The 18,048-nt window shown below is 45.1% G+C and overlaps 1 protein-coding gene across 3 annotated transcripts in view; it reads right to left on the minus strand.

Moving 5' to 3' along the window:
* Positions 1–18,048, minus strand: part of CLDN10 (claudin 10) — a 125,963-nt gene that overhangs the window by 21,890 nt on the left and 86,025 nt on the right. The window contains exon 1 of one of the 3 annotated variants that reach the window (XM_012769738.3): positions 1,308–1,590. The exons of the other annotated variants lie outside the window; for them this stretch is intronic. Coding sequence (XP_012625192.1) covers positions 1,308–1,527 — 220 coding nt within the window. The 5' untranslated portion in view covers positions 1,528–1,590. Of the gene's footprint in view, positions 1–1,307; positions 1,591–18,048 lie in introns of those variants that run through there. 3 annotated transcript variants of the gene reach the window in all.

An 18,048-nucleotide genomic window follows, 5' to 3' on the forward strand; every position in this document is an offset into this window, starting at 1 on the left:
CTGGGACAGTACCTGTCAATCCCATATCCCTGAATGAAAACCACAGAAACAAGAGCCCGCCTGTTCATCCACCTGCATGTGTGCTCTGCAGAGCACAGGAAATTCTGCAGTAATGCTAGAGAACACACAGTGTTCCGGCTACTTGTTTTACACAACAGGACCCAGACCCGGGTGCCACCCTGCCAAAACCAAACGTATATTCCTTATACAGAGGTCCCATCAAATACCACGTTGAGCAACAGTTTGCTGTTCGTGACAAACACCATCTTAGGGGAATCAAACCTTGTCTTTTATTGACCCAGGTATGCAAATAAAAACTGCAAGCGCGGTCATAAAGGAAAAAGAAAACACCTCCAACCTAGAAATACCGTAATATAAATGACTCTTGCGTTTCTGCCCGGATCTGTTTGCTGCAAAATCCTGGAAGAAAAGAGTCTAGAACTTGAGCAATCATTGTGACCGGGCTGTTAGGGACTGTTCTCTTGAAACTAAGCAGAGCCCCGCGTTCTGTGTGAATATCCACCTGCTGCTGCTACGCAATGCGACGCAAAGCCTGGCTAAGCAGAACAACGTAGGTGAGCATCTACAAAAGAACAAGCCGAGGACGCGCGCAGAGCCGGCACGCAGAATTCGTCAACGCGGGGCGCGAAATTCTTGCGGGCCAAGATTGACGCTTCCAGGCGGCATAATCAAGGGCTAATTATTTTCCTAAAGCTTGCAGGACGCGTTAAAGTCTAGGCAGACAAGTCTGTAGAAGCGCTTGCAAGGGAAGCAACAACAAAACCCCCTGCAATATGTTTCTTTCCCCTCTCCTGCCTACTTAAAAAAAAAAAAATCAACCCAACAGCTAAAGGGAGCTCAGGGCAAGCAGATTTGGCTTCCAGTGACCCCATTTCAATCAGAACTCAGCTTTTTTGGCGGGGAGGAGGGGAGGTGGAGGGGACAGCCCCTGCAGCATGGACTCCGTGTGCTAACAGTCCCCGAGACATGGGAAGGACAGCCGTGTCCTCGACTCTCGGGACCGCAGAGCTCTCCGCAGCCCCCGACGCCTGCAAGTCACCCAGCCCCAGCCTGTCTGCGTGGCCCCCGGTCCCGGGGTCCCAGGCTCGGACAGGAGCCCCCGAAGCACAGCCGTCGGGGGACCCTTCCCGGTTCCCTCTGGCCTTGGGGTGGTTGGTGAGGGGGAGGAGAGCGGGGTCGGCCCCGGAGGAGTCCAGCCCCGCGCTCCGGCCGGGGCTCAGGGCACCGAGAGGGCGCCCCGCGGGCTGGCCATCGGGGAGGGAGGGCGGGGGCCGGGGGGTGCAGACCGTCCAGCGCCAGCATGGAGGGGAAGTCCTTGCAGTTGGAGACGCCCGTGGAGTCGGTAACGCACGTCTTCCACAGGTTGGCCCAGTAGGTGGCGGTGGTGATGACCGTGCCGTCGATGGTGGACACCTTCCAGTAGTCGGTGGGCAGCGTGGAGGACACCAGCACCCAGCCCGAGATGGAGACCAGGAAGGCGATGATCTCCGAGGCCGTGCTTGCCATGCCGCCGCCGCTGCAGCCGCGCCCGCGCTCGCGCTCCCACTGCGCGCCGGGACCCCAGCGCGCCCGGCCCCGCGGCCCCGCCCCCGTCACCGCCCCGCCCCGCCCCCATCCCGCCCCGCCCCGCCCCCTGCCCCTGCCCCCGCCCCGCCCCCACCCGCCCACCGACCCGGCGCCAGGGGGCGCGCGCGGGGGGCTCAGAGGGGCCGCGCGGCGCCTGCGGTGGGCGCCCGGTTCTCTGCCCGCGCCCGGCCCGCGCCGGGGAGGAAAGCAGGCGGGCGCTCTCGGGCCGGAGGACCGCGGGGAACGGGGCTCTCGTGGGAGCGGCGCAGGGACAGGCCGGCAGCCGGATGTGGCCGGCCTGCTGCACCCCACCGCGCCACCCGCGACGACCCGGCCCTGCCCACGGCCCGTAGGTTGGCTGCCCGAGTCCCTTGTAAAAGCAGAAAGAGCCTTCTGTGTGCCCGGAAAGGACACGGTCTGGTAGCGCAGCCCTCGGTTTGCTGAGCTCTAAAGGTTTGCGTGCCACGCTTGCTTGGGTGACCCCGTTCGACTTGCCAAGGAGGGATCGTTGTGCAGGTTCTGGGCTGGAAACCGGCCTTGCCCTCAGGATTCTGCGGTTCTTTTTGGCCCGGCGGGCGGTATGCGGAAAGGCACGGTCAGGAGGTGCGTGGCCCGGGCCTCCCGACGGCGGCAGGTGGACGGCGCAGGTTCCCCGACGGTCTTGCTCGGGCTGGCGCGCTCCTATTCACACCACACGGGGAGCACAGTTAGGACGCTTTTCCTACAGGCCCCTTCCAGTCCCGGTTCCCTACGTCTGTTCTATGCAGGGATGCTTCTGTCGCAGTGGACACTTCGTATCTTGCTTGATTCTTTTTTTTTTTTTTTAACCACCTCCACCTCCCATGCCTGATTGAAAAATAAACTCCTTCCTTCCTTCAGAATTCCTTCATTGCGGTCGCAAGGTGTGTACTTCCAACTCCAGAGGCCACAAATCTGGGCATAAATGAGAGAACAAAGACACTGGCTTTATTATGGGGTTACTATTTGTCCACTTAAAGTTCTTGCAGTTCTTGGTATGAGCTTTCAGGATTCGCTCTTTGCCAAAAGTTGCCAAAGGTCTAAAGCCTACCAGTCAGTCTGCTACAGTAACGCTGGTGCTAACCCTCTGTTTCACAATCTTTAAGCAGGGACACTTAGGTTCATTGTGAAGAATTTCTTAATTCCTTTTGTTGCTTTTTTTTTTTTTTTAACCAAACGGGTGCAGAATGAAATTAGAGGTAACTAGGTGACTAAGGCGAAGAGAGGAAGCTGGAGCGAAGAGTCATTGAAACTGAGACTTGGAAGGACCACTGGAGGTCGTTAGGGACATGGTCCCCACTCAAAACAATCATACTATTTCCAGAGATAATATTCAGCCTATGCTCCACCCTTCAGGGCCAAGCGTTCAGCACATGGCAAGAACATCTGCTCTGTTTTTTTGTTTTGATGTTTTGTTTTGAGACAGAGTCTCACTCTGTCGCCTGGGCTAGAGTGCTGTGGTGTCAGCCTAGCTCACAGCGACCTCAAACTCCTGGGCTCAAGCGATCCTCCTGCCTCAGCCTCCCGAGTAGCTGGGATTATAGATAGGCACGCGCCACCATGCCTGGCTAATTTTTTTCTATTTTTAGTTGTTTGGCTAATTTCTTTCTATTTATAGTAGAGACAGGGTCTCCTGCTTGCTCAGGCTTGTCTCGAACTCCTGATCTTAAGCAATCCTCCCACCTCGGCCTACCAGAGTGCTAGGATTACTGGCGTGAGCCACCATGCCCAGCCTGTTGTTTTGTTTTGACAGCCCTTTTAGAAAGTTTTTCTTTATATTGAGCCCAAATCTGTCTCTCTTTAACTTCTACCCAAATGCCGCAATCTGCGCTGAGACAACACATGGTAAGTCAGACTCTTGCAGTGTGCCGCAGCAGGAAGGCCATGTGTTCGTGCGTACATGATGGTTTTCCCATGGCTTGTGTGGATGGGAATGAGGGGAAGATGGCTGTTTAGGTGGGATGCAGATGCGGGTATCCTCCTGTTCTGCTGTTGATCCCAACTTGTCCTGGTGTGTCGTGTTGGGTTCACTGGTGGTTAAACTTAAAAACAAACCTAACCTCTTCCTTTTCATCCACCCTGCTATGCAAATCAGTCACCTTTGAGTAATGACTAACAAAGTGTCCTCTATTCTTTTGTATGATTTGCTTTTTTAAAGCGCTTTTATCATCTGGTTTCTTGCCTTCCAGCATATTTCCACTATTATTTCTATGCCATGTTCCTTTCTCAATCATCTGCCTATTTCTGATCCAATTTACTATTTAAAAAACCACAAAAGCTTATGAACCATAGCAGTCCCTACAGAGTTTCCTCAAATTAAAAATTGCACAAACTTTGTTTTTTATTTCCTGGCCTTGTTTGACAGTCTCTGTTTGCTGTATCTTGCCCATTTTGGGTACTCACTAAATTGTTTGATTATTTCTTTGTGTTTACTAAACAAAACCCTGACTTACTTTTCACACATGCAAAAGTGTAGTACTGAGACCTTTAAGACTCCAGCGGTTTTTAATTTATCAGCTAGTTGGGTATAAATGCCACTGTTTGGATCCAAAGGCACATTGTTTTCAAGAAAGAACTAGGAAGAATGGTTTGGAGTTTTAAATCAGTCCCCAAAGTTTATTTAAACATGCAATATAGCTCTACCTATTGTACCTATTTAAAAAACCCATAAACCCAGATCACCATTGCAACATGGCTTCCAGAAGCAGCAAATTCTGAACTTCAACTTGGAAATCCCCTTCTCTCTCTCTGCCACACCATCACACCAGTAATCTCTGGGGGTGGCCATGGTGCCAGTATTTCTAAAACTTCTAATCCTGCGTAGCTAGGCTGAGAACCACAGCTCTGACCAGCAGCGCTTCATGTATATATGTACAGACAGTTAATTTGGCATAACAGATGGTGTACAGTACAGGGAGAAAGAATATTACTCTCTTTGTTGAAAACTTCAAGAAGAAGAAATATTCTATTACTGTAAAGACTGTGACACACATTTTCAACTTAGAAGGGGTTGGAAATACCACAAACAATTCATAAATTAAGACCTGATGGTAGTGCTATTAGTTCCTTTGCCAGCTAAAACAGACTAGGGTCGTCATGCCTGTGCACTTGATTAATTTTTCTTTTACTTTTATCCTTTGTCTTTTCTATGAGGTTGGCCAACCCTAAACTCTTTTCTTTTTCTTCCCTAGAATGTACTGCATATTCACCAAGGAAAACTACATTTTAGAGTCCATGAGTGCCTAACCAAAGAATGAAAAATGTTAACTTTTTTTAATACCCAAAGAATATTATATAATGAATCGTACATTTGTTTTAGAATGTTTATCTTAAGCTTTCCAAGCTTAGTGGCCACTTTCCACTAAACCAATTTAGTCAGGAGAATCCTAAAAGTATTATAGAGTACCACATAATCCAAGATAACAATGTTCAGAAAATGAAATGGACCAAATAGAGAAGATTTTAAAAAAGAAGTAATGGATGAATGGCTTGTTTTGCCTTAAGATTATAGAGTCCCAAATAACCTTTGCAGTTAATCTGAAAGCTGATTTACAGAGAGCACCTTTCAACTGATAAATGCTTCCTTATTATCTTTAGGATTCAATTCACTGAAACTTTTATTTAATCATTCATAACAGACTATTCTTAATTTAAATATAAAAGCAAATATATTGAGAAAATTGCTTCCTCTAAATTATTCAAAGTAGCATCTTAATTAACAATATATATATATTTTTTGAGACAGAGTCTCGCTTTGTTGCCCAGGCTAGAGTGAGTGCCGTGGCATCAGCCTAGCTCACAGCAACCTCAAACTCCTGGGCTCAAGTGATCCTCCTGCCTCAGCCTCCTGAGTAGCTGGGACTACAGGCATGCTCCACCATGCCCGGCTAGTTTTTTCTATATATATTAGTTGGCCAATTAATTTCTTTCTATTTATAGTAGAGATGGGGTCTCGCTCTTGCTCAGGCTGGTTTTGAACTCCTGACTTCGAGCAATCTGCCCGCCTCGGCCTCCCAGAGAACTAGGATTACAGGCGTGAGCCACCGCGCCCAGCCAACAATAATTTTGTCTTTACAAAAAATGATAGATTTTTTCTAATATGGAAACTACTAATTGATCTATAAATTAATAAATTTGATCTGAAGACATATAAAGCCCTGAGACATATTGAGCCTTTCCAATTTTGAGGCCTAAGTCACTGAGATTAGTGTTGGAAGTTATTTCTATGGCATTATTATGGTTATTAAGGAAAAATAGAGGATCCCCCAACCCGAGGTTGTTCAATAGGAGTGAAAACCAGTTTGGCCAACTGAACAGGAGATTTGCTGAAATTCTTTATGTGAGACTCAACTCACCTGCCAAACAACACAGGTGTGCCTTTCAACAGCTCAAGGATTTTCTAAGCATCAAATTTGGTTTCAGTATACATTAGCTCCTTCCTAGATTCCAGTGAGGTGGCGTGCTGCTAATCAGGTGGGAAGAAACCGAAGTCCTAATGTGGTATTAACTAAAAAAAACAACTGCCCAGAAGCCAAATATTGTTACACTACGTTAAAGATGGCATTAATGCCGATACTAAGATATTAAAATAGCATATCTGTGTTCTTTTTTCCTTCAGTTTTCCCTAACACTCTTAATTTACCTTAATGCTCTACACAAATCCTATGATACTGGTAATCTACTTAGCATGAAAACTACGGAGTGATAGGAATAGTTATGGAATGAACACTTGTTCTTACCATTGCATCACTGTTCATATATAAATGTGTGTTTGTGTGTGTGTGTGTCTATACACACACACACACACGAGTCATGTTTTTTGCAAATTATAAGTATACAAATAGTTGCCTTATTTTGGCATTCGGCAGCCTCTGAGGCTGTATACGGCATCAAAATGTTTCCATGGGCCTATTATAAGTCAGTGCCATATACCTTGTGGATTTGTCAAAAATACGTTTGGAACACACTTATTCCCAATTCTAAGATATCTTAGGATCATCTAGATTCCTCTTAAATCTCTGGAGGGGTAAGCTTTGGGCCCCAACAGCTCAAAAGGTTGTCATGGTGAATACCCTTCTAGCCTGGAATGAATCTCAATCTGGGATGTTGGAACCTTCCAGGGCTTGTGGATGGGTTGGGCACAATTTTGTTGGTCCACATAAGCACCTCTTGAGTATCATTTCAACCTACCCATCCAGGTCAGGGTAGTAAGTAAATCTTATGTTTCAGGCAGGTCATTTTATGCCTGAGTCTGTCCTCATTTGTAGAATGAAGGAGTTATTTTGGATAGCCCCCCAGACCACAGCCAACTGTAAAAGTCTGTGAGTCTGCCATTGCTAATGAGCTCAATCATTCACAGATAACATCAGCAAGGAGGAGCAGGAGTTTTCCTATGGTGTCTTCACTGCCCAATTCCCACCCATTTTCTGCCACCCTACTTTGCCAGATGTGAAGGGGTATGCAGAGGCATGTGTGCCAGGCAGTACATGGAGAAAATCTTTTAAAAGTCTATACATGTAGTTTTTTTTTTTTTTTTTTTTTTTTTTTGAGACAGAGTCTCGCTTTGTTGCCCAGGCTAGTGTGAGTGCCATGACGTCAGCCTAGCTCACAGCAACCTCAAACTCCTGGGCTCGAGCAATCCTTCTGTCTCAGCCTCCCAAGTAGCTGGGACTACAGGCATGCGCCACCATGCCCGGCTAATTTTTTATATATATATCAGTTGGCCAATTAGTTTCTTTCTATTTATAGTAGAGACGGGGTCTCGCTCTTGCTCAGGCTGGTTTTGAACTCCTGACCTTGAGCAATCCGGCCCGCCTCGGCCTCCCAGAGAGCTAGGATTACAGGCGTGAGCCACCGCGCCCGGCCTACATGTAGTTTTATTGTTGCTTTTTTCCCCTGGTTATTAGATACAAGTGATAAGGCTTTTCTTTTCTTTTCTTCTTTTTTTTGTATGAGACAGAGTATCACTCTGTTGCCCAGGCTAGAGTGCTGTGGCATCAGCCTAGCTCACAGCAACCTCAAACTCCTGGGCTCAAGTGATCCTCCTGCCTCAGCCTCCCAAGTAGCTGGGACTACAGGCATGCGCCACCATGCCCGGCTAATTTTTTCTATATATTTTTAGTTGGCCAATTAATTTCTTTCTATTTTAGTAGAGATGGGGTCTTGCTCTTGCTCAGGCTCGTCTTGAACTCCTGAGCTCAAACAATCTGCCCGCCTTGGCCTCCCAGAGTGCTAGGATTACAAGGGTCAGCCACTACGCCCAGCCACAAGTGATAAAGCTTTAGTTTAGCACTGTGCTGTGGATTCTCCTTCTCATGTTTATTTTGTTTTCTGGTGAAGTTTTGACCCATGTTAGAAAAACAAAGGAAAACTGTCATGTTCAGGTCTTAAAATGCAAGTTTTCCTGCCCACTTCCATCTCCTCTGTCATACCCTTGAGGGCCAGCTCAGCTGCCATAAAACATGAGGTGGTGCCTTTAAGGAAAGGTGAAGAAAACAGAGGCTATCAGAGACTGCAGAACATCACTGGCACCTGGGAGGACTGACCAATCTTTATGGGAGTGGCAGCAGAAAAAACCTACGGCTGGGGGTCGTGTTGATTTCTGAAGATCCGAAGAGATTGGTGAAGCCAGGGTAGAAGGTTGGGATTCAACCCATAAGGACTGTGCTCAAACAACCCTAGAGTTCATTTCGTTTTTGCTTCCATTTCTAGAACAACATTATTCACTCATTGAACCAATTCTAAATATACCGTGTTTCTTCCAAAATAAGACAGGGTCTTATATTTATTTTTCCTCAAGAAGACACCCTAGGGCTTATTTTCAGGGGATGTGTTATTTTCCCCTGGAAGCCTCAGCTTGCAGCACGCACAGGGTGGCCGGGACCTGACAGGGGGAGCCCACCTTGTTGGTGGCACTGCCCGCACCTTTCTGGTCACCTCTGGGATAGTAGCTGTCATGATGGGGCAGATGAGAAGGGCTGCTCGTCGTCTTTACCGCTCCACAACGAAATGCACGGGTTGTGCAGACACGCTGCGTAGCCACGCCCATCACTAGGTCTTATTTTCAGGGTAGGCTATATTGTGCACATGCTTAGAAATCTTGCTAGGGCTTATTTTATGGGTAGGTCTTCTTTTCGGGGAAACACGGTACTTACTGAGTGCCTGGAGTACTCCAAGCATCCTTCCACACATTGAGGACATGGTGCAAAAACCGGGCACCATCCCTGCTCAAATACAGCTTACACCCCACTGGGGAGGCACGGAACAGGGAAGACAAACGTGGAGTATAGTAGATGATGTATGCCAAGGAGAAAAAAAGCTTGGGGGAAGAGAGATACGAAGTGTGTCTGTGTGTATGGGTGGGCGGTGGAGGGTGTTAAATTTTAGTTAGGTGGCTAGGGAAGCCCTTCCTGAGAAGATGAGTTTGGGTAAAGACCTGAAAGGAGTGAAGGTGTCACCATGTGGATGGCATCGAGCATTCCCAGAGGAAGGCACGGCGGACTTCTCTGAGCAACACTGGAGAGGCAGAGGGAATGAAGGGAAGAGGGCAGGAGATGAGGACAGAGAGGTAACTGTGTGTGTGCATGTGCATATGCGTGTCTGCATGCGGATGTGTGTCTGTGTGTGTCTGTGTGTCTGCATGTGTGCTGTGGTCTGTCTATGCACAATGTGGGTATGTGTATGTGTGTCTGTCCATGCGTCTTCATGTCTGTGACTATGTGTGTGTGTCTGTCCTCTGTGTGTGCACGTGTGTGGGTGTGTATGTGCATGTGTGTTGTATGTGTAGATCTGTGCAGCTCAATGGGGGCCCTGTAGGTTCTAATAACAGCTTTGGCTTTTACTCTGAGTGTGATGAGAAGACATTGGCAAGTTTTGAGAAGAGGTGGGAGGGCCGGGTGCGGTGGTTCACATCTGTAATCCTAGCACTTTGGGAGGCCGAGGCGGGCGCATTGCTTGAGGTCAGGAGTTCGAAACCAGCCTGCGCAAGAGCGAGACCCTGCCTCTACTATAAATACAAATAAATTAATTGGCCAACTAATATATATAGAAAAAATTACCCAGGCATGATGGTGCATGCTGTAGTCCCAGCTACTCGGGAAGCTGAGGCAGGAGGATTGCTTGAGCCCAGAAGTTTGAGGTTGCTGTGAGCTAGGCTGATGCCACGGCACTCACTCTAGCCTGGGCAACAAAGTGAGACTCTGTCTCAAAAAAAAAAAGAGAAGAGGTAAGAGGTCTGACTTCTGCTTCTGCTTCAAATAGACGTCCAGGAGATGCCAAGTAGGTAGTTGAATATGCAAGTCCAGAGTTTGGGGCACAGGTCCAGGCTACAAACATACATGTTGGCATCACCTGTGGGTAGCTGGCATTTAAAGCCATGGGACTGGCTGGGCACAGTAGCTCATGCCTGTAATCCTAGCACTCTGGGAGGCCGAGGCAGGCAGATTGCTTGAGGCCAGGAGTTCGAAACCAGCCTGAGCAAGAGCGAGACCCCCGTCTCTACTATAAATACAAAGAAATTAATTGGCCAACTAATATATATAGAAAAAATCAGTTGGGCATGGTGGCACATGCCTGTAGTCCCAGCTACTCGGGAGGCTGAGGCAGGAGGATCACTTGAGCCTAAGAGTTTGAGGTTGCTGTGAGCTAGGCTGATGCCACGGCACTCACTCTAGCCTGGGCAACAAAGCGAAACTCTGTCTCAAAAAATAAAAATAAAATAAAAAAATAAAGCCATGGGACTAGCCCAGATCCTCTAGGGCTGATTGTAGACAGAAAAGAGAAGGTTCAGGGACTAAGCCCTGACATCTTCTGAGCATGCCCAAAGGAGAGCACATCCACCTTTTCATAGTCAAGGAGATGAAGAGGACTAAACAAGAGATTCAAAAGGTACAGCCATCTATGTAGGAGAAAAACCAGGGCCTGGAAGGGCCTAGAAGCCACATGAAGAAACCGGCTTACAAATGAAGGAGTAGAGCGATTATGGTGTCAAAGCCAACTAAGAAAACCAGGTCACGAAGCCTGCAGAAGAGGGACCTCGCAGGTCCAAGATGACCACGAGGAAAGCTGTCCGGGTGGGACACCAAATGGGAGCAGGTTCAATGGTGGAAGTGAGGGAGAAATGGAGACCGTGAGAGTAAACAACTCTTTAAAGGGAAGAGAGAAAAGGTTTGGAGCCTGGGAGCCAAAGTGGGATCATGAAAAACTTCCTTTTGTTAAAAAAAATTTTTTAAGTGAGAGGAATAACATTTTAGAGCCTCCTGCTAGCCTGTATGGTGACTTTGTGTGACTTCAAGAAAGGTGCCTCTTCCTCTCTGTGGCTGAAGCCCCGCACCAGGGCATTCAGCTGGGAGAGCAGAGTGTGGCTCAGGCTCCAGAGACCGAACATGGCCTTGGTGGTGGCCCAGAACTGTTTCATCATCATTTTCTCCTATCTTGTATTATCAGATGGCTAAATCCTGTAAGAAACTAGTTCAGAAGCAGTGTTTCCATCTAGATTTCTGTTTATTTGGCTTTGTACTAAAATAGACCTCTTAGTTCGATATCATTTAAAAACCAATATGACATACATGTTTTATAGTTCTAGAATGCTGGAGTTAGAAAAGACTTTTAAAAATTATTTAATTCAGTATTGTCAAAGGAGGCAACTGGAACCCAAAAGCAACTTCTTAGTGAATATTCTCATAAAATGTATATCGGAGTATTATATCAATGGGAGTAACATTGGTATGTATTTTTCGAAAATGTATGAATTTTTGAAAAATTAGTTTAGTGCTGAAAAAAATCTGAATTTCGCAAGGTTGGAATAATATTTAAAGGTTGAATGCTATCATATTTCATACAGGTTCTCCTCAAAGACATATTTATGCCAGTAAGATATTTACAAGTATATTATTAGGAGGCTTTGTGGTTCAGGTTAATGCAGAGTCATCTCTATAAATGACTTTTGAATAGTAACATGAAAAGAAAGGAAATCACAGTGGAATTGTATGCTGATAATACTGTAGACAGATAATAAGACACACCTCTCTTTGTGGTTCAAAGCAATGGCTGTTTCTATGTTTGATTTAGGGTTTGTGAAGAATGAATAAAAAGATCTAAAGAACCAAGTTGATGTCATGTTTTGCCTGTATTATTATAACTGCCACACCTCTAGGATTTCAGGCATAAATCTTTCTGACAAACAAATATGCCCTATGTCAGCTACTTCCCCACCATACAATTCATCCATATATGTAATTCTAACAGAGTTAAGCAATGTTTTCTTTCCAATAAAAATACCACATGAAAGATTATATTGTATTTTTTCTGACACACTAAATAAAAATGGCCAATGAAATTTGGCAAAGCAACCTGAATGACACTCTGTTTATTCCTTTTATTTGTTTTGAGACAGGGTCTCACTCTGTCACCTGGGCTACAGTGACGTCAGCATAGCTCACTGCAACCTCAAACTCCTAGGTTTAAGCAATCCTCCTGCCTCAGCCTCCCAAGTAGCTAGCACTATAGGCGTGTACCAACACACCTGGCTAATTTTTCTATTTTTTGTGGCGACAGGGTCTCACTATGTTGCCCGGGCTGCATCTCAAACTCTTTGGCCTCAAAACAATTCTCTCACCTTAGTATATGCCACTGTGCCAGGCCTATCCTTGAGTTTCTAGAGTTTATATACTGTAGAGAAGAAAAGCAAATAATAAAATTCTATTATTCCATGTTAATTTCCAGATGTAACTGAGAGAATGAAATAAAGTAAATCATAGATATTATAGAACTGGGTATATAGGCACTTGATAAATAGCTGTTGAATTCAGTTTTGTTGGTAAAAAAGGATAAATGACTAAAATATCAGATGTAACATTAAGCATAAACTCTTAAAAATATCTGTAAATGTCTAATTTTTATTTGCTTTTTTCAATATTTTGACACAAAGAAATGTCCACAGGCTTTCAAACTATAATCTTTTTTTTTTTTTTTTTTTTTTTTTTGAGACAGAGTCTCACTTGTTGCCCAGGCTAGAGTGAGTGCCGTGGCATCAGCCTACCTCACAGCAACCTCAAACTCCTGGGCTCAAGCAATCCTTCTGCCTCAGCCTCCCGAGTAGCTGGGACTACAGGCATGCGCCACCATGCTCAGCTGATTTTTTCTATATATATTAGTTGGCCAATTAATTTCTTTCTATTTATAGTAGAGACGGGGTCTTGCTCTTGCTCAGGCTGGTTTCGAACTCCTGAGCTCGAGCAATCCGCCCGCCTCAGCCTCCCAGAGTGCTAGGATTACAGGCGTGAGCCACCGCGCCCGGCTTCAAACTATAATCTTGTCAGAAGTATGAGGCTTCATCAGTTTACCCTTCAAATAATTAAATTAATCCTCAAATAATTATGAGTCCTTTTGTCTTTTAAACCTCATTGTATGTACATATATAAATAATATATTTATCGCTGAAGATTTTTTCCACAAATGATTTGGAATCACACAATATGAATTTAGGAAAATCTAGTACATTTTTGGATTTGCTTGTTTTGCTACCTATAATCTTCCAAGAACAGCTGTTTGGAAAATTCACTCTCAGGTTAGGGTCACCAGTTTCCTGTACCCTTTTCCCTAACAACCAATTAATTTTGACTTTCAAGACACTTCGATTTTATTGGTCTAGGGAAAATGAAGCTAAGCCCTAAGGAGTATGTGCCTCCACAATTCTACCTACTTGAAAAGGCACTGTTGTTTTTTGCTTAGCACCTAGAAAGGTATGGCCAAGTCTCTCTGAGTCTCTGTCTCAGGACAGAAGGCTTCTCAAAAGGGTAGATTGTAAATAGCCATTTACACCGGTGTTTGCTTTACCTTACCACTGGACAGATGTGAATGTGGGTATTTCTTCATTATGACTCTTTTTTTTTTTTTTTTTTTGAGACAGACTCTCACTCTGTTGCCCAGGCTAGAGTGAATGCCATGGCATCAGCCTAGCTCACAGCAACCTCAAACTCCTGGGCTCAAGCGATCCTCCTGCCTCAGCCTCCCAAGTAGCTGGGACTACAGGCATGCGCCACCATGCCCGGCTAATTTTTTTCTATATATATTAGTTGGCCAATTAATTTCTTTGTATTTATAGTAGAGATAGGGTCTCGCTCTTGCTCAGGCTGGTTTCGAACTCCTGACCTCCATCAATCTGCCTGCCTCAGCCTCCCAGAGTGCTAGGATTACAGGCATGAGCCCCCGCGCCCGGCCAATTATGACTCTTTATTTTGTGTGTGTGTGTTCGTAACCATGACTCTAACCTTCGACTCCAACTTTTTTTTTTTATTATTTAGGGAATGTAGCATATATATTTCCAGTGCTATATTTTATTTCTGGCCAAACCACACCAAAGAAGAACCTCACTTGTGACTACATTTCAAAATCACATTGACTTTTGAAGGGCATACATTTATATTTGAAATAGAATAATCCTTACATACATGAAATAATGGCATTTAAATGCCATCACATTCTCCACCCCCTAACTCCTATGGTGGTAAAGCGACAAACATAGAATACCATGGCTACATGTAGAAGATATAAGGTCAATTTAGCCTTAGGAGGGTTTTTTGATTTTTTTTTAATTATTACATTTGGGTGCAATATATGGAAATAGCACTGGGCTGGCATTTAAAGGACCTGCCCTCTGTTCCATCTCTGTCATCACCTTACCGTTCATCTACATTTACTTGGGCCCATTTTTCCCATCTAAAAAGTGAGTGTGGGGGAAAAAAAAATGAGTGAGTTGAAAGGAGTCTATACTGACCAGTCTAACAATACAGGGAGGAAATGAAAAATGTAGTGGGAGATTATTGCTCCCTCCTCCCCTTCAAACCGTGCTAACAAAGGAAAAGCAAGAAAGAATGGGGAAGAAGAAGAAGGCCAAGAAAACTAGCAAAGAGAGGAAGGCTCAGATACAGAGCCCCGTGGTCAGGGTATGTTGGGGGTGTTGAACACACATGGAACCAGCAAGAGAGTGAACTGTCGAGAAACCCTTCTCACCACAAGAAACAGAGGTTCAATGTACGCTTTTTTTTTTTTTTGAGACCGCCAGAGTCTCACTTTGTTGCCTAGGCTAGAGTGAGTGCCATGGCGTCAGCCTAGCTCACAGCAACCTCAAACTCCTGGCCTCAAGCAATCCTGCTGCCTCAGCCTCCCAAGTAGCGGGGACTACAGGCATGCGCCACCATGCCTGGATAATTTTTTCTATATATATTAGTTGGCCAATTAATTTCTTTCTATTTATGGTAGAGACGGGGTCTTGCTCTTGCTCAGGCTGGTTTTGAACTCCTGGCCCCGAGCAATCCACCCGCCCGCCTCAGCCTCCCAGAGTGCTAGGATTACAGGCATGAGCCACCACGCCCGGCCCAATGCACCTTTTAGTTCTCAAAGTTTGCTTAAGTTTTGCCTATACAGGCCTCAACTGCCCCAGTTTCTCCTGGTCATGTTCATGTGCTTATATTTGCCTCTTTTTTTTTTTCTTTTTTTGAGACAGAGTCTCGCTCTGTTGCCCAGGTTAGAGTGAGTGCCGTGGTGTCAGCCTAGCTCACAGCAACCTCAAACTCCTGGGCTCAAACAATCCTGCTGCCTCAGCCTCCCAAGTAGCTGGGTCTACAGGCATGTGCCACCATGTCTGGCTAATTTTTTCTATATATATTAGTTGGCCAATTAATTTCTTTGTATTTATAGTAGAGACGGGGGTCTTGCTCTTGCTCAGGCTGGTTTCGAACTCCTGACCTAGAGCAATCCTCCCGCCTCGGCCTCCCAGAGCACTAGGATTACAGGCGTGAGCCACCTCACCCAGCCTATTTGCCTCTTTTAATTAGAAGCAAAGAGCACCAACCTACAGCCTGGTCATTTCGAATTCCTCCCTGCTTCCAACAAGTGCTGGAAAAAGGAAAAGCAGGACAAGTTCACTTTATTTTATGCGCACGGCCTGATTTCCTCTAGATCTATTCTTGGTCATTGGTGCCTGTGTTTGTTTTCATGGCTGGAATTAAGTGATTTGTAGAAGGTCCCTCAGCAGGTTAATGACAGAGCCAGATTTAGCAAGCACAGCTGCTGAATTCTCAGCGTGGGCCCTGGGCCACGGGGCCACGTGGCCATTCCACCCGGTGTTCCAAATCACACCCTTGTCAACTGCAAGGCACTTCCTAAGCCCCGTTGTTGTGAACAAGCTTTGTTAAACATAACACGTCCACAAGTGCTAAACATCCAAACCTCAAAACTTGAAAAGTACTACAAATATCTTTCGGGTCTAAACAAAAAGGGATCTCATGAGAGTAAACTGGTATTGTCAATGTCAGTGGAAAAAAAAGCAATATTCTCCCCCAAACCTCCAACACAACTTCACTTCCTATCTCTATCACTCAAGCTATTAAGTTAGACCAGTGGTCCCCAATCTTTTTGGCATCAGGAACTGGTTTCATGGAAGATAATTTTTTTATGGACAGAGGTTGAGGGTAGGGATGATTCTGGGACAATTCAAAATCAATAATAAAGTGCACTACGTTTATTGTGCACTTTATTTCTGTTATTATTACATTGTAATATATAATGAAATAATTATACAACTCACCATAATGCAGAATCAGAGGGCTCCCTGAGCTTGTTTTCCTGCAACTAGATGGTTCTATCTGGGGATGAAGGGAGACAGAAACTGATCTGACAGGAGGTGGAGCTTAGGCGGTGATGCAAGCGATGGGGTGTGGCTATAAATACAGAGGAAGCTTTGCTCACTCACGCTCACTCCTGTTGTGTGGCCTGGTTCCTAACAGGCCACGGACCAGTACTGGTCCTTGGCCTGAGGGTTGGAAGCCACAGAGTTAGACTACAGGCTGATCACATCTTTACAGGTAACAAAGGCAGCCAACTTTAAGATTTAACATGACTTCTCATTTCCTGGTCAGAGCCACTAGCCAGCATATAATTTTTTTTTTTTTTTTTTTTGAGACAGAGTCGCACTTTGTTGCCCAGGCTAGAGTGAGTGCTGTGGCGTCAGCCTAGCTCACAGCAACCTCACACTCCTGGGCCAAAGCGATTCTACTGCCTCAGCCTCCAGAGTAGCTGGGACTACAGGCATGCGCCACCATGCCCAGCTAATTTTTTCTACATGTTTTTAGTTGGCCAATTAATTTCTTTCTATTTATAGTAGAGATGGGGTCTCGCTCTTGCTCAGGCTGGTTTTGAACTCCTGACCTTGAGCAATCTGGCCACCTCAGCCTTCCAGAGTGCTAGGATTACAGGCGTGAGCCACTGCACCCGGCTGCCAGCATATAATTTTTGTTTAGCCTTTTAATTTTTTTTTTATATTTTCAAAGGATACATATATGCCATGTATTTGTTATCTAACTCATACTAGCAACTAAAAAATAGTCATTTGTAATTCATATATATCCTACTAGATGTCGGTGGTAAGCAGTTCTTAAGAGTAAATATTTGTTACAGGGTCAAGATTATCCATTGAAAGCTGAATAAGATATATTCTATAGGTGTTGCAAATTTCTGTAGAAACAAAGTCATGTGAGCACAAAATAATGAGCATCTTCTTTGTTCTACAGTTTTTCTGGGGGGAAAAAAAAGGAATGTGCAAGTGTTCTCATGACAACATTCTAGAAAGGTAGAAAATACAGCTTCAATAAGAAGGGTATCTTGTAATTAGCTTTTTACTACTGACTTACTTTTATATATCATTCAAACCCTTAAATATTGCAATAGTTTTCTTCTAGCTGCACATTTCTAATGAACTCTTTAAACATTTTTATTATAAAATCAGATTCATCTAAGTAAATTGATTTTAGAATGTGAATTTTACACCAATGAATATAGCAAACCTCTTAAAGTCATGTGGCAACTGAAAAATGATTATTTCAGAGAGGTATTGAAACAGGGCTGTGTTCCCAAATGTCTCCATACAAATACTGAATGTGAAAACAGATTCAAAATCCAATTGTATCCAAGACCATCCTCACTTTTCTGTATTAAGACATTCTGTGTCTTTGGCTCCTCTGTGCCCTCCACTTTTATATAGCTGTCCTCAAACATTTTGGTGGTTGATCTGGTTTCTATTGTTGGAGAGTGATAAAGTGTTTTATTTTATTTTATTTTATTTTTGAGACAGAGTCTCACTTTGTTGCCCAGGCTAGAGTGAGTGCCGTGGCGTCAGCCTAGCTCACAGCAACCTCAAACTCCTGGGCTCAAGCGATCCTACTGCCTCAGCCTCCCGAGTAGCTGGGACTACAGGCATGCGCCACCATGCTCGGCTGATTTTTTCTATATATATTAGTTGGCCAATTAATTTCTTTCTATTTATAGTAGAGACGGGGGTCTCACTCTTGCTCAGGCTGGTCTCAAACTCCTGACCTTGAGCAATCCGCCCGCCTCGGACTCCCAGAGTGCCAGGATTACAGGCGTGAGCCACCACGCCCGGCCTAA

This window comes from Microcebus murinus, chromosome 13 (genome assembly GCF_040939455.1).
Source record: "Microcebus murinus isolate Inina chromosome 13, M.murinus_Inina_mat1.0, whole genome shotgun sequence".
Lineage (NCBI taxonomy): Eukaryota > Metazoa > Chordata > Mammalia > Primates > Cheirogaleidae > Microcebus > Microcebus murinus.